We start from the raw sequence: 16,795 nt of genomic DNA on the forward strand, positions 1-16,795 counted from the left end.
GATTTATCATCAAACTTGGCCAAAATGTATTCACTTGATCCAACTAGAAATAGCGACTAATTGTCGTGTGGGATTAAAATAACAAATAGCTTTTAAATATGGCTTAATCAGTGTGTATGTGGTTTAACGGTCAGTTTCATATCCGCATGCAAACGAGATTGCACAATCTACAATAACGATCCACTCTTCTGTTGCTCGACTTGTGACTTATAAAATTTCGTACTGAGAAAACGAATTATGCACATCTACCCAACTTGGCCAGGTTCTCTTTTAATCTTACAGTATTTAATAGGTCTATCGCGATCACGATGATGCGTAAAATAAGCATGTATGTACCTGAAATTTTGATCGAAAACTCAAACTGTAGCTCATACTTAGCTCTGATGACAAGTTTTATGAATTAGTAAGCTGAAAGCTAATTGTTGTGTTAACCTATATTCCTTTTTACATAAACTCTGTATTAGTGACTACTTGAGTTTTCAATCTAGCTTGATTCATAAAAACTTCAGACACCTAAATGAGCGGGCAAGGAACTAAATTTTTTAGTGGAGACAAGAACTTCATTTTTTAACCTTTGCCGTAAACTCCGCCACATGGAAGGTTCAATTTAATCTCATAAAGTTTCTAGAATCGTACGTGAGCCCAATACAAAGAGTATAACAAACGTTCAGTAGGAGATATTGCAGAAGATAAAGAGATACATACATGTTTTTTTTTCTATAAGCACGGACGATTCCAGATGCGTTCTTTAGCGAGAATGAAAAAACCTCTGAAGTGTTTCAGATGTGTATCAAGGATGGTGGTAAAGCGTCCGAGAATGTAGCAATGACGTAACAATCTCAATTAACCAGACTATGCTAATTTCTGACACGGAGCGCAAAGTAGCTTGCCGCGATGCTAAAACACAGCTCATCCGTAATTTAGAAAATTAAGCTGTATGAGGGACTTAAAAAAACACAAAGTACTTCTCAGTATCGCTTCGCGAGTTAAAATAGGCCATGCAAAACTCTATCGTTGGCCTCAAGTTTATTCTGTTGATTATATGTGCATAGGATGAGCAAAAATGTATCAGTGTTTTTATTCTAGCGACTTTGTTAAATAAAAACTCAGCTGGTCCGTACTCTCCATTGATCAAATGATACACGGAGCCTTGACAGGCACAATGCAATAATATTAGCTCTGCTATAAATTACATTTTTGTATGACCGCACAGCTGAGTATTCTAATCGAGAAACACATTGTCAATGAGCGTTAATCGCCAAAAGGTCGCTAGCGTTGATGAATAATTTATTTGAATTACTCAGGCCACGGGACTTGCTTAAACCGTCTCGCTTATCTAAAACGTTTTGTATCGAAAGGATTTCCCTGTTAAAATTAAAAAGATAGAGATGAATATAAGTTTTTAAACAGCAATAGAATCTCTTTTTCTGTCCATAAATATATATGCTGTGTAATCAGTCTTTTTCTTTTCACAAATTCCCATCCTTTTGATATTAACATTTAGGTACTCCTTTATCCCAGTACACGAGGAAAGATTAAAACTATTTTCGAACGCTACAAAATTTCCATTGGATTGAACTCATTTTTGCGAATGTTAAAACTTGAATTAAAAACAATTACTTTGGTGAGTGTCGTTGAATTTGTCTTTATCCCAATAAGTCCAAAATAGTTGCACCAAACTATTAGTAATTTTAGAATATCCCAGATTATTAATATACTGGTATAAATATAATTATAAGAGCGTCACAAACATTTTAAAAATTCTAGCCATAGATGGACTTCAGAATCAAATATTGAATATTATCTTGAAACCGGACAGCTGGACTTTAAGGCTATGATAGTGTTTTCTTTTGGTCGTGAGAAAGCTAAAATATTTAGCGTGCCTGGTTAACGACTATAGAACCTACCTTACGATTAGAATCGAAAAATTAAGTGTGCAAAACCTGGAAAATACCCGGAATCTTTTATTACGGATTTGTTTTGCATATTATAACTTCAAAATTCATTCCAAACTGGAACTTTTTTCCCGTGGACTTTCGCCACTCTTTAACCTATTGTTTATTCTGCAAAGGCTGAAACGTGCGTTCCGCATCATTCTTCTTATGCCAGGAGTTGTTTTGTGAAATTCGTTGCTCGCGATCAACTCGAGCAGATAGAAAACGGAAGCTACAGTTAGTACTGTTATACATATTCAAAATGCAGTTTCGGATGTCTACCTGCTGGCATTGAGTGGCGAGTTTTACAGAAACCTCCGGGTATAATTCTCATAAAGGCTGAATCCACATGACAACGGTGCACTGCGCAGAGTTTTCAATATTAAGTCATCGAATACATAATATAAAAGCGATTCAATCTGTCAAGCGCGGAGTTTGTACTATCACTGCATCGATGACCTACATGTCTTCACTGGAAATAATTATTATAGATCAATTTGTGACAATCTATGGTGACACTCTTTATGGCCAATGCTATTTACTACCAATCACATACATCTAGTACACAAACAATGTCGTGACGCCAATCAACGAAATTTTTGACCCGTAAATTAAATCCTGAACAAGTTGAAGTCAATCGAAGATAGTCGGTAATTTTCTTGAAATAGGAGTTAGTGGTGTCTTGAAGCAGTAGTGAGTATTTAATTTAAGGTTCGGATTTATGACACTCCTGCTGTAAGTAAGCGGGGATCAAAAGTCTTTTGTTTTCACTCCAACGTCATAAATGACCTGGTCTAATAATATTAATAACGGACCCGCCATTCCACAAAACAATCTGTTAGATTACATTTGACTCATAGAAGTTGTCGAAACTACCTTCCCTACTTCTATGAGCTACAATTTTTGTTAAGAATGTGGAATCTGAAAATGGCTTGTCACACGTATGAAATATAAAATCATTATTACTTAAAACTTACAGATGAGTTTTTGCGAAGTTAAACTACATGAAAAAATTTCAGTAGCATCACAGTTACATGATGCAGGGCAGTGTCGCAATACGTGATTCAAATAACTTCAACAACATGATACAGAACAAAGTGAGATAGAATGATTGTGAATAAGTCATGGAAAATAGTCGTAAAGAATGTAGCATGAAATCACAATAACCCGATTCCTTTTAGACTGGCCGACAACTCAACTGACCCTAGAGGCTCAGGAATGCTATAATTTTATAGATCGATTGAGACTTCGTGGCTGTCTCGCATTACGGAGAACAAAACCCGAGCGAAGTGTCGCTGCATCATTCTGGTAATAACGAATCTTAAACCGATCTGGTGATTACGTCCAACCGAAAGTTAACGGGCCAGTAGAAATAATGATAGACCAAGCTAAAGCTGTGCTAATAAATGATCGTCCAATTATTTCTATAATTAGCGAAATCGTAAAGCGGAGTGCCAATTGTATTTGTCGTCGTGAAAACGGTCACTTCAGAAGAATAAATTCTCTTCAACTTCGAAACACATTTCGGCACACACATAATCATTTTATAGCAGTATCCAACATTTGCATGAGTGCGCGCGCGTCTATGCAGAAATAGTACATTACGATACGAGTGCGCAAAGTAGATGATTTCCGCAGAAGCGGAGTTTGATAAAAAAGTTAGTGTAGGTACAGCTACGCAGCGTACGAGTATCGTATACGATTTTTCCTATCATGTTTCGCAAAGCTCGACCCATATAATTATTATAAAAGCTTGTGATGTATAAAGTGTCGGCATAAAGGCGCAGGGAAGGGACGGTTTGGGGAGACAAAGCCCCCCCGACCACAAAAAAGTAAATTAAAAAACTAATATAAATTTATTAAACTAAAAAAAATTTCACTTTCACATGTTATATATTTATACAGAATCGATTTAGTTGGATGACGGTCAGAGATGAAATGATGCACTATTAGCAATCAATTATGTTTTTACACGACGTTACGGCAGGCCCCACCTACCATCTTCAGGTTTCTTTAATGTGAAATAAATAACAGATTTAACATGAGAACTATATGGTGTTTACAATTTTACTAATGTACAAAAAATACTACTGTTTAATCTTATTATTGAACTAATGTGAAAAAATTAAATTATTTAAAACTTCATATATCGACGATCCTTAGCACTTATGATGTTTGTTACATGGTGTTCTAGAAGGAAGTGACTACCCATATGCCTATACTGACCAGCCTATTATCTTAATGTTAATTATAACAACAATGTTTGAAAGTCGTACATCTATTTACGCATTTGTTGGTACGTTGGCAAATTGTTTTCATAACAGTCAATACATTTCCTCTTGACAGTTTAATAGAGGTGATTTAAATTTTGAATGTCAATTCTTTTGTTGACAGTGTTGTTTTTAGAGATATGTATCATTTCTTTTATGATCCTCTTATGCCAGTTAGTTTCTTTGTCTACAATCTTTACATTTTCAAAATTCAAACCCGTGCCCTTCGACCAATGAGTGATGGGCCAACGCCGATCCATCTAGATCCCGCGTTTTTACATCATACTTATGATTTGCTAGCCGTTTTTTTAGATGCTGCGATGATTGGCTACATAGTGTATATTATAAAAGTATATTTATTTATATATATATAATTTGTATAATATATAAAATTGATAGCTAATCATAAGTATGATGTAAAAACGCGGGTAAAAAAGCGAGAATAGCAAGAAGCAGGGTCACTTGCCCGCACGAGTTATGTATACTATTTTTTGACACAGGTTGTGGTAAGTTCGCGATAAGATCTGATAAAACTGGTATTGGTACACAAAGAAAAGCTAATATGACCTTTTGTCATCGATGTTAGTAATCTGAGCATCACCTTCGCTCCTTAGCACCCTGTTTGTTGACATCGATTATAATCTGGTAAATACACAGTGCGCAGGAGTATGTTATTAAAATTCTAGAGATCACTGTAAAGGTAACATTCACTTACCGCACGTTCCGCAGGCACGGTAAAACGAATTTACCGCACGCTGTGTCAAAAAATATAATAACATAGGTACGCCTCGATAACGCGCGTATATTCATATACATTCCCGCACGCTCCTCTCAGCGTATGCGAAAGTGGCATTTTACGAACGCAAATTCGATTTCGCGCACGGTAATAGGAAAATATTGTATTCTGAATTCCAGGAAAACGACTTTATCGATTTGGATGAAATTTTGGTGTAAGATTGATTGTGAGTATCGGGTGGATCTGATCCGTAAATGAGGAAGTTAGCTAGATAAATAGCCTTTCGGCGTAAGGTCATGCGAGCGTGTTCCTCTCCGCATGCACGGTGACACAAAAACGGAACATCCCCCACCTCAGAATGCTCGCCGCACACTGGGCAGTCTCGTGTACCGGCTCACGTGTCCGCTTGCCAGTTTTTTTCTCTCAGTGTAAACAAGATTGTTATTGGTCGAAAATTGCTCATACAGTGGAAGGCCATGCGAGCGAGTGCCCCTTCTCACGCACGATCGCATACGCAAATACGGCTTCCCCCACCTCGACGCGCCCATAGCACCCTGAGCCGTACTCCCCCCCCCCCCCCCCCCCCTTCCAAACTATTTCGGATAATTTTCCTCTCTTCGAGCCCTATGGCAGGGCCATACTATATCTAGCGCCCACAGCACGTGCATCAAGAAAATTCTGTTATTTAAAATGTCAAACGAGGAAGTTGATAAAAATCCAGAAAGAAAGAAGCGTGATAGGTTCAATGTACTGGAAAAGTGTAACATTTTACATGAACTGGAGAAAAGCGGTGGGGCGGTGATATCTAAAAAGTACAGTATTCCAAGGAGAACTCTAAGAAGATGGGTAGCACAGAAAAAAAATTTGATAGAACAAGACTGTACTTATCAATTAACCTCGAAAGATAAAAGGGTCAAGGGTGCTGTTATGTATGACCTTGAAGAGGCCTTATATATTTGGTTTGACAGAAATGTCAAAGCAGGTGCATTTTTGACAAGTCCCTTGATCACTGGTACGTATGTATGTTGATGCATTTCATTATTTGTTATTCTTTCTATAACACGTTATGTTTCTTGTTTTCTATTTGAATCACATCGTAAAAATATTTTCAAACCACTTGCGCTATATAAAAGGAGAATAAAAATTGTTGCGAACAAATTTTCTTGTCATTTGACACGTTGTCTTCAGCTAATTAAATTATTTCATATACTTTATTGATTTACTATAAATTATTTATTATCAAATTATTCATGAAAGAATGGATAAATTAGTAGGTCCATTAATTTCAGCAAAAGCCAGAGAATTGCACTCAGAATTTGGCATGATGAAAAACTTTGTTGCTAGTGAGGGTTGGTTCTACAGATGGAAGAAAAAATATAATATCCAACAATACATTAGGTGTAGTGAAACGATGTTGGCTGATGTTCCTTCTGCAAATACTTTTAAGATTGATTTTCAAAACATTATGGACAAAGAAGAATTGCTCCCATGTCAAATATTTGACGCAGATGAAACTGATCTAAATTTTAAACAGATGCCAAAAGGAACCTTGGTTGAAGAATCATCGAGTGCACCAAGTGGTTTCAAGGTCAACAAAGATCGAGTGACAATAATGTTATGCAGTAATGCAGATGGATCACTTAAGATGCCTGTGATCATTATTGGAAAGTCAGCAGAATCCGGGGCAATAAATAAACAAATCGAGAGTAACAACCTTCCAGTTTATTATGCTAGTCAGAAAAGGGCTTGGATGAATGCTGAAATATTCACAAAGTGGTTCAAAGATGACTTTGTGAAAAGAGTGAAACAATTTTTGACGGAAAAAGAACTCCCAGTAAAGGCAAGACTGTTACTTGATAATGCATCTTGCCATCTACTAACAAATGAACTCATTGACGGTGATATCAGAGTAATGTACCTACCAGCAAATATAACATCAACAGTGCAGCCTATGAATCAGGGTATTATAGAAACTTTCAAGAAGTACTACAGATCACTCTTTCTAATCGCTATCCTCTACGCACAAAAAAATGGTATAGATATTGCTTCTTTTCTGAAATCAGTTGATATCGAGAAAGTGATTGACTGGGTTTCTCATGCTTGGAATAATGTAAAAGATGATACGATATTCAAATGCTGGAAACAAATTCTACCTGATCGTTTTTATACTATAAATAGGAATTCTATCTCTATTTCAAATGAAGCAATAACTGATGAAGAGATATTAAGAACTGTTAGACAGATCAATGATTATGCGCTTGCTGATAACGAAGCTATTCAAAAGTGGATTACACATGATTCACGATCACATGATGTGTCTATTCCAACAAACGCTGAGTTGGTGAATATGATGTTTGTCGACAATGATGCTGAAGGTAACCTTTTCGTATTGCATGAATTCAATAAGATAAGAATGATATCTCTTCATTGAATGTGATGATTACTTGTCAAAATAATTTTCAGAACCGAATGTGATAGTGGAATTGAATGAGAATGTTCATCCGAATGATGCAGTAGCTGCAGCAAACACTTTGCTCTCGTTTTTTAAAAAGAATCCTGCCCTTCCTGAATCAATTATTTGGAGCATAAAGGAAGCGAGATTAGCTGCGATGAAAATTTATATTTCTAAGTAATATTTTATTGTCTAGTAATCGATAGTTCCCTGATAAGCAATGAATGTAAAAAAATATCATTTTGACAGTAAGAGACAAGATCAATATATTTTTTTATGAGAGTTATTCATCAGTATCAAATGTAAATATTTAAAATACATATGTGCGTATAATCATGCTATGAAAAGTAAAAATAAGTAAATAATACATTACTAATTGCAGAAAAAGTAATAAAAAAACTTTTTAACATCTTACACAGACAATTTTTAAAAGTACATATACGTGTATAAAATATTCCCTTCCCAAGCTCAAGAATGAAATTACAAATCACGGGCACGAATGAAATTTCCCCAACTTGTGTCCTGTGGCAGTGCCATATATCTAGCGTTCACTGTAGTTAGATACAGTTTATTCAAAAACGTTCTACTTTATTATTCAATTTGTTTGATTTTGATGTGTATTTGTTTCTCCTCCATATCATGCACTATTTCAAAACTCTCCATTTTTTTGTACAACCTGCTCCGGTCTCTCCAATTCGGGAATCCAACGAACGAAACTAAGTCATTGAGGACTAGGGCTGCAATCATCCGAGGCAGCCTGTTTTAAAAAAACTACGCTTATCCAGATAATTTTAACAACCTGGTTCATACTTGACTAAAAATTCAAATGTTCAAAATTCACGTCTGCAGCACCTGACTCATAGACCTTTGTGTTGTAGGAGAAAGTGGCGAACGCGGTTATCCGGGACAAGACGGATTTCCTGGAGAGTTGGGAAAAGATGGTATCCCAGGCCTTCCAGGACCCAAAGGCGAATTAGGATTTCCTGGACCACCGGGTGCTCAAGGTTCTCCAGGACCTCCAGGCACAGATGGAATCCCAGGAATTCCGGGATCAAAGGGTAAACCTGGAGAAGGTCATTTATTATATGCCTTTGTTATAACGATGACACTGTTCCCTTTACTGAGCCGCTTAAGATTTTTCTCATGTAAAATACTGATAAAGATAACCTTTCACCAGATATTATTTTTTACTTTCAGGACTTTCCGGTAACCCGGGAATTGTAGGGCCTGAAGGACCTGCAGGTTCTCCGGGTGAAGACGGACTACCAGGGGTTAAAGGAGAAAGTGGAGCACCAGGCTTACCCGGTATCCCAGGTCCTGTTGGACCGCCCGGAATTGACGGAACTCCTGGTTCCGACGGACTGCAGGTATTCCCTACACATGTGTTTATTACATGAAATTAAAGACTAACCAAGGAAGTTCATCTGCACATTCCCAACTTGGATTTGGCTCACACATTTTTATAATACAAATTGAAGTCACATCAGATGATTCACCAAGCCATTTATGTGCAAAATAAGATTTTCAAAAGTTACAGATTACAATCTCATAACCATTGTAAATATATTTAAGAGGAATTCCATGCAGTTTTCTCCTGCCTGGGACGGTCACCAATCCCAATTTTGTTGTGACTTTAGTACAATTTAGTACAGTTACAGGGTAGGTGACTGTAATCACGTCGAGTGATTATATCGATAATGGCATCCAGCCGTGATGGTATGACGGCCTGTTTTAGGTTCGTAACACGTCGACTATGCACACGGACAAGTGATAAGGGGAGATGAAAGCAACTGATATTAAGAGAGTTCAATGATTGATTATGTAATTGATTTCTGAAAGATCTGAAGAGTACAATATAAAGATGTGAAGCAGAAATCGTTCGTAGGAGGGAAAAGGCAAGAGTTCAGTTTGGTTTCACGATGACAGATGAATTTATATGCTTGCCGAATGAAAGATATCTTGACAGAGAGTATATGAGAGAAAGGATGTATATGAGTTGCAATTTACAAAGTGCCTTGTGCAGTATAGGGAGCAATCTGCTGACTCACAAGCGGGAACTGAGTTAGATAAGTGAGGATAAGAAGAGGATGCAAAGTGTAAGGTAGCTGTAAGAGTGTGAGAACAGGTTTGAAAAGCATAAAGACTGAAGAAAGTAACAAATATAACTACTCGTATTTTTCTACTTAGTCCTATCACTCACCGTTTCAAAGTTAGTTGCCATTATAACTTCAAATTTTCGTAACACTTTAAAAAATCTTAAACAATTATAGAAAATTTCCCGCAAAATCAGAAAAATTTCAAGTCATTTCCAAAAGTTTCACAGTTAATTTGCTGTCCTAGATTTATCTGGACACTCGAAAAAGTCTGAAGAAATTACAGTAAACTCTATGAAAAATTGCAAGAACTTTGAAAAACGTGGAATAATAAATTGAGTCGTAATAATGATAAATTTTGTATAACTTGCAAACCAACCAAGATGCTACTTTCTGCAAAGTCTTAAAATTTTCACGATTTTACGTCTGGAATTTCCTGTCATGTTTTCGTATATGTTCGAGTAACCCGAAAATTCGAAGTTGAACAGCTTCCAACTTCCAAACTGTGACGAATATCGAGGAACAAAAAGCAAAACGGTTAGTTGTGTTTGAGAGTACTACTGCCCATGTACACTGAGCTAACAACAAAATTAAGAACAGTGACCTTCCTGGACTAAGTAAGTGAAACAGCATGGAATTCTCCACAAGTAGTATCTCAAGGTAGAACATCCTTTTGCGATTGCAAATTTATGGTCTCTGATACCATCATTCAAACATATCGTGACTTTTCATGGATAGTAAACGGTAGAGATACCAACCCAATACTTGCGTAGGCTAGTGAGATTGCGTAAGTCAATCATGAGGCAGAGCAAGGGATACAGAATGTCTCAACATACCGGGGCTGATATCTTTATCATTTACTATCCACGAAAAATTACAGTATATAATTATTGGGGACTAGGGACTTTTACATAAGCCTAGTTGTGGTAAGTGTGAGACTTGGAAGGTAGGCAGATGTGCGGTCTTGTTAGAACTGTTAGAAGCGATGCTCATTATTATATTGCTTTCATAAATGTAACTGACTTAATAAATACTTATTCTAAATTATTAATTATGTGTTATCGCTAATATACAATAATAATTATATTTCAGGGCATATCCGGATTGCCAGGTGAACCGGGAAATCCTGGCCCTCAAGGTCCCACCGGGCCAATGGGAAAGTCAGGTTTTCCAGGGCCAACGGGAAAACCCGGTGAAAAAGGAGATACCGGACAACCCGGAGAACAAGGGCCCGTTGGACCCCGTGGGACACCAGGAAATTCAGTAAGTCACTCTTCTTGTACTGGTTAAAGTCCTGTTTTTTTTGTCTTGTCGAAGTGTATATTTGCAGGGCAGTCCAGGCGTACCAGGACAACAAGGGCCTCCTGGCTTGCCGGGACTCGAAGGAAGACAAGGACTTCCTGGTCCGCCGGGACCACCTGGACCCCCAGGTGACATGTTGAGTACGAATAGTGTCTTTCTTGATGGTGCTGGATCTCCGGGTGTGAGTGGACCACGAGGACACCCTGGCACTCCAGGAATGGTGAATACGTTGCATTATTTTCAAAGCTTTCGCTGTAAAACACAACGAAATCTTTTGCGATCAAAAAAAGTCTTGAACAGAAATGTTATTGAAATTATAATGTGAGAACTTGAATACGTAGGCGCACCGTGGCAGGCATCACATTTGTTTTAATGAAGAATAGATCTTTATTGGCTTTGACAAGGTCGTTATATTTGCGTATGTGTGCTATCGAAATTGGTTCGAACAAATAAAATAATGCCTTCAGTGTTCATAGACCGCGAAGGCATGGTAGAATAGCTAATAGTCAAGGCAGTAAAGTATATAAATCTTTATCTATTTTAATATTCGGGAGGGAGTGGGGCATCTACATACTTACGAAGTCGTTAGAAACGAGTTTAATTTTTTTAACGTTCTGAAAGAATCAGTGTCAAATGATTCCAAATGAATATTTTTTACCGGAATATTTTTTCGAAATATTTTTCTGCTCACATAAAAATATTCAGGCTGGTAAGTATCGGAATAATTTTAACAAACACGGTATTTTTTAAATGTATCTTTTATTTCAAAATATTGCAACCCCTTCTACAATTTCTTAAATCTAAATGTAAATAATTGTCATCACAATCATTTACGTATTTTCAAATATAACTAACTCTAGAACGGTAACAAAGGGTGAAAAAACACCCCACGCGAATTTAAATTTCTCACCGCAAGAGAATAGCTTACGTTTTTTACTCAAGACACTTTGATTTTTGACCACTTTTTTGAAACTTACGCAACAAGTTTTTTAACCCAGGCAATTGCCCCCCCCCCCCCCCTCCTCGTTGCCGGAGTAGGTAAAAAAAATTAACGTTACCGTTCCAGGGCTAATTTGGATTTTTTTTACAGATTTTTTCACGGCAAGGATTATTTCACGGAAATGCAACATGAGTGATTTCACATACCAGAGCGTTTCCGTGATGGCGAATGACGCGAACAACGCTTCATCCTAACCGCGTGCACCTCACATGCAATCTTGGTTGTCTATCTGTCACGAAAGGTCGTTCGCATCGTTCGCCTATACGGAATCCTCCCAGCATGGCGTAAAGCCGCCTACGTTCATGCAATTCAGAATACATTATACCAAAATCCGATTGTTTTCCTAGTTTCCTAGAGTACATTTTACCCATAGACTTTTGGCTGCCCTCATCAATCATGGTGAACCATAAGACAAAAGTGGAGCGTCAAAATGTGCCATGAACCGCATGAAGGCAGGCGAATTTATCCCGTGTTAAATTTTCCCATGTTACAGTTTGTCCATTCGGTTTAGGTTGAATATTGTTGGAACATTGCATTTTACGATGTGAAGCTAGTACCTATAATTCCAGAACTGAATAGACAAACTATGCGTATATTACCACGAAATAACTCGATGTATACTTTTTGCACGTACAAAACAACTACATGAGATGATTACCGAGAATGAGTCAGTGATCATACTTTTTCAACTTGTAATTTTGTCAATATTCAGTCATATATTTTCGATACTTGTAAAATAGATAAAAATAAAAAAATTTCACCAGAAATTTAGATTAACTCTTAAATCAACATAGAGTACTTTTTTTTTTATGAATTTTTTACTCCCCAAGAAGTTTTGTTTGACATAATTTTTGACAAAGTAATCAAGTTCCGAACAAAACGGTTCAACCCTTTTTTTTATAATGATTTCAGGGGTTGATTGCAAAATTATTATCACCATTCGATTGAGCGTCATCAAATTACCCTTAGATCAAATTTCCGAATTCATACTTAAAAGTATTACCTTTCATGCTTATCTACTGGTTTACAGCCAGGTGAAAGAGGTGCCGCGGGCGATCGAGGACCGGAAGGACAAATGGGTCCTCCAGGGATGCCTGGGAAAGAGGGAGCTCCAGGACTCCCAGGGCCGCCAGGGCAGAGAGGACAGTCGGGTATGCCCGGAATCCAAGGGACTCCCGGAAGAAGTTACAGTGACGCGGAAATTCGTGATATTTGTGCAACTGTACTGAGAGGTAAGATATTCAAACGCTACAATTTTGCTCATTTTTATTGAGGTATCGCATATGTTGAGAAAATGCAAGTTATAATATTAATTATACACTTCAGAAGCAACAGCGTGATGCAAAACCTGAATATTTATGATCAGAAATTTCTCAAAGGGAGACGTAATCTTGAAGATGAAAGTATCCTCGATTTTCTTCTTTTTTTTTTTTACTGATAATCCGTGTATCGTTAATGTCGTTATGCCTAAAATTCACAGTCAGATGTGAATCACACATTGATTATAAGCATACATCAACAATCCTGTGCTAAAGGCGCTTATATGTGGAGAAAAAATATATATTTTTAAATATATTGCAAAGCTAAACCGGTTTAAAATCCTCTTCAAGTAAACTTTAAAAATACATATTCTGGCTTTTTACAAGACCCGTAAAAACAGTGGAATCTTGTTGCAATTTCTAAAGGATTGACAACATTTAAAATCCCGGTTATTATGCCCATCTGTGTAAATTTCTTATAACTCCCTTATTGAAATTTTTTGGGAAACTATGGTAATATTTTTGAAAACTGTCTTATAAACTTTGAAAATTATTATCGCACGGTATTATTCACGAAAATATATCGGTGAAGCTCAAAATGTGTAGCAAAATTTTAATTTTGAATGAATTTCCAGCAAAATTCAATATTTTTCGAAAAAATTTAGAAACTGTAAAATAAGCACAAAAAGCTTGTGCTGTTCAGAGAAACTCAATATTTTCATGATAATCGCCTCACAGTTGATTTCTTACTACATTTTTCTCACAACAGCATAAGTATTTCTGAAAAATTCTGATAAAACCCGCTTGTGAAGTCTGCGCTCAATCTAAAACGTTGTCTGCGGAATATAGAACACTTAATTAGAAATCGCATCATTTGTGTACTTGGTACAATATGTAACTCAAGCACAGTTCTTTAGTTTCAGAATTTAGATATAACGAAAAACTTCAAGTTCTGAAATGAAATGTATTTCTATGAAGTACATTTATTTCACATTATACAAGTCAGCCCAGCTACACGTTGACAAATACATGTCGTTCGGACTTCTTCAAAGTATCCTAAAACATCCAGTGCAACAAAATTGTCAGAAGGACGTCTTAAATACGCCTTGAAAGGGTTTCAGACAGTTCGAATACGATTTCAAGGTGTTAAGGGACACATCTTGTCTGTTTCGTTTGGGATATTACAAAATTGTCAAATTTCCAGAACATTTCTTATTTTCAGATCATTCAGCTTACCCATACCAGCATACCGTTTACAAATTCATCAACTGCAACTTGTGTTGAACCAGTGATTACTTGCGTATTAATAACATTTTGCAGAAAAAAAGGAAACTTAAATATGAAATGATAAACTAAATGAAGATGTCACACTTATTTGCATGAAATAAATAGAACAGATGAGCGAGCTGACATCACTGATGCAGGGTCCACCTGGACCACCTGGTCGTGGTCGGCCTGGTCGGATCGGGTCTCCTGGTCTGCAAGGCCGTCCAGGTACAACACAGTCTACAGTCGATCTGAGTGCCACAATACTGGGCGTTATTGCATTTGCATTTGCTACACGATAAATAATCTTAGTCTGTAATTGCTAGGTGGTGGTTGTACTGTTGTGGGTTTACGGGATATTGGGCGTCGTTATTTACATGTTTGTGCACATAGTATACCTATACCACAAAGATTGGCATGCAAGGAATGATCTCACCGGTTGTTATAAATAAATAACTTGGTAATAGAAACGATACGTCTGCAAGCTTTAGGCAAGGTGTACAATAATTGCGCGTGTGGCACATAGTTCAATTTTTTTGCATCAAAGTCAAAGGCAAGCCAATTTACAGGGTGCATTAAAAACGACAGAACCCTTAAATATCTTGAATGGGAAAAGTTTCACGAAAAATCTCTCAAGAAAAAATGTTTAGAATTTCCAACAGGAATCAGATAGACGGATAAAATATTGGTTCCAGGCCCGTTTACCGGCGTAATAATATACGACCCTGATCGATGTTTTTTTGTTTGTAAATTACATTTTTACAGCATATTCTAATTTTCAGCTATTTCTTTCTTTTTTGTGTGTGTCTTTCATTTTGAGTTCAACCCAATTGAAGCCCAACAAGCCCAAAATGAACCCAATAAGGTATAAACCGATCTATTCCTTTAATCCTTCTTCAAACAACTTTTCAAATTCAGGATAATTTTCTACTTCCGAATATCTGTCTTTGATTTTGGTTCCAGACTCAATTTGAACTCTGTGATTTTGAAGTTAATTTTTGTAATAATAATTATCCGTTACATGTGGCTGATTAAGGACAAATATTTGCAAGCAGTAAATTCATCAGCTGGATTCAAACCCACTGCTGGGAAAAGGAGATTTTCATTGAAAGAAAAACTACTTTGGACCTTATACCTCCTCAATTGGGCCCGAACCCACAATTGAGGATATGCATACCCGTTACCAAAAAATTGTTTTGAATCTGAATCTGCTATTAAAATAAGGAGGTTTCCATTCAAGAAACAAGGTTTTACGGCTTGTTGAGCTAGTAAATAGTCCCGCGCCTAGTATCTAATTCAAGTCCCTTGTGTTCTCGTCGAAAATCCTAAATATTCGATCCCTCTAGTGAAGCTTTTCTTATTCGAGATATTTAAGGGTCCCATTGCGTTTCTTGCACTCTGTTCATCAATGCAGCTTTATTGTTGAAACAATTTGTGTGAAAACCGTATATTATATATAGGTATATCTATCCTGAAATCCCTTGAATTCACAATAGTTTATACCACTCGACGTGTGAATCCCGCGTTGCTTGCAGTACTAAGGATGGTCTTACAGAAGAACGTGATCTTTCACATTAACATAAATGATGAAGACGTTAACATTTTGAGTGTCGTTTAACGATGAAACCGAAAATGCATGTGTCGCAGAGAGGCTGAGCGAATTAACAGACGGGCTACGAGGGCCACCCGGAATGCCGGGTCTAAGCCGACAAGGCCGTCCCGGCCGAGCCGGAACCCAGGGCATCCCAGGTACCATAAACAACCAATTTAAAACTCCTTTCCACACTGAGAAAAATTTCATTTCGCGTAGTTACTATCTGATTTTTGTAGAACGGATGACGTTACTCGAACACTTTTGAATAATGTTCGAGTTCCAACAGAATCTAACTATTTAGTGTTGTTATACAGTTATCAATACCACATTTTCTGGTTATTGCAATATTAAATTTGTTTGTTCAGTTTACTACTCTTTTCAGTCAAGTAAGATCTCAATGAATTTATTTCTGCACCAACATCAAACTATTACAATAGTTACAATAAAATATAATATAAAAAACTGTAATCAGACAGAATAGTGATACTACATTTTCTGGTTACAGCTACAAAACAAATTTTCATCTTATACCCTGAACTATATTTTTCAGTTATGACAAAAAACAATGATAGTTAGAATTTAACTAGAACTTTCTGCACTAACTTCTATTTCCCAGAATGGTAAAAATACGGTAGGATCATTCTTAACACAAAATTATTCTTGAAACGCTAGATAGTATTAAACACTGTTTACATTGCTGTAAAAGACTTATATTATGTATATTATTCACTGTTTAAATCCACTCGTATCATTGTAGAAAATCTTATTCTCTATATTCTCTACCATACCATTATTCATTTGCATCCTAAATTCAAAATCGGTTTTCATACTGTGCAGTCATTTTCATGTTGAGCTTTTAATCTGACTCATTGTTACAGACTTTGCATTT

The 16,795-nt window shown here is 36.7% G+C and overlaps 2 protein-coding genes across 10 annotated transcripts in view; both read left to right on the forward strand.

Annotated features, from left to right (window-relative positions):
* LOC124300051 (collagen alpha-2(IX) chain-like) overlaps positions 1-16,795 on the forward strand; it is a 92,704-nt gene that overhangs the window by 74,176 nt on the left and 1,733 nt on the right. For 7 of the 9 annotated variants that reach the window (XM_046753678.1, XM_046753681.1, XM_046753676.1 and 4 more), the window contains 6 exons: positions 8,271-8,450; positions 8,590-8,759; positions 10,578-10,748; positions 10,816-11,007; positions 12,818-13,019; positions 15,960-16,061. In XM_046753678.1, the coding sequence (XP_046609634.1) occupies positions 8,271-8,450; positions 8,590-8,759; positions 10,578-10,748; positions 10,816-11,007; positions 12,818-13,019; positions 15,960-16,061 (1,017 nt within the window). The other 2 variants (XM_046753677.1, XM_046753684.1) reach the window with 2 other exon arrangements.
* Positions 5,485-7,711, forward strand: LOC124300053 (jerky protein homolog-like). The gene is made up of 3 exons (XM_046753686.1): positions 5,485-5,952; positions 6,230-7,315; positions 7,404-7,711. The coding sequence occupies exons 1-3, from the start codon at positions 5,631-5,633 to the stop codon at positions 7,571-7,573; spliced, it is 1,578 nt and encodes a 525-aa protein (XP_046609642.1). The 5' UTR covers positions 5,485-5,630; the 3' UTR covers positions 7,574-7,711.

The sequence above is a fragment of the Neodiprion virginianus genome, chromosome 3 (genome assembly GCF_021901495.1).
Source record: "Neodiprion virginianus isolate iyNeoVirg1 chromosome 3, iyNeoVirg1.1, whole genome shotgun sequence".
In the NCBI taxonomy this organism is placed as follows: Eukaryota; Metazoa; Arthropoda; class Insecta; order Hymenoptera; family Diprionidae; genus Neodiprion; species Neodiprion virginianus.

What these genes read in the sequence shown, in the direction of transcription:
- LOC124300053 (XM_046753686.1), top strand. Translation starts at nt 5,631, where the DNA reads ATGTCAAACGAGGAAGTTGATAAAAATCCAGAAAGAAAGAAGCGTGAT. An exon ending in GACAAGTCCCTTGATCACTG is followed by an intron (nt 5,953 to 6,229) that starts GTACGTATGTAT and finishes CATTAATTTCAG; the next exon opens with CAAAAGCCAGAGAATTGCAC. An exon ending in TGTCGACAATGATGCTGAAG is followed by an intron (nt 7,316 to 7,403) that starts GTAACCTTTTCG and finishes AATAATTTTCAG; the next exon opens with AACCGAATGTGATAGTGGAA.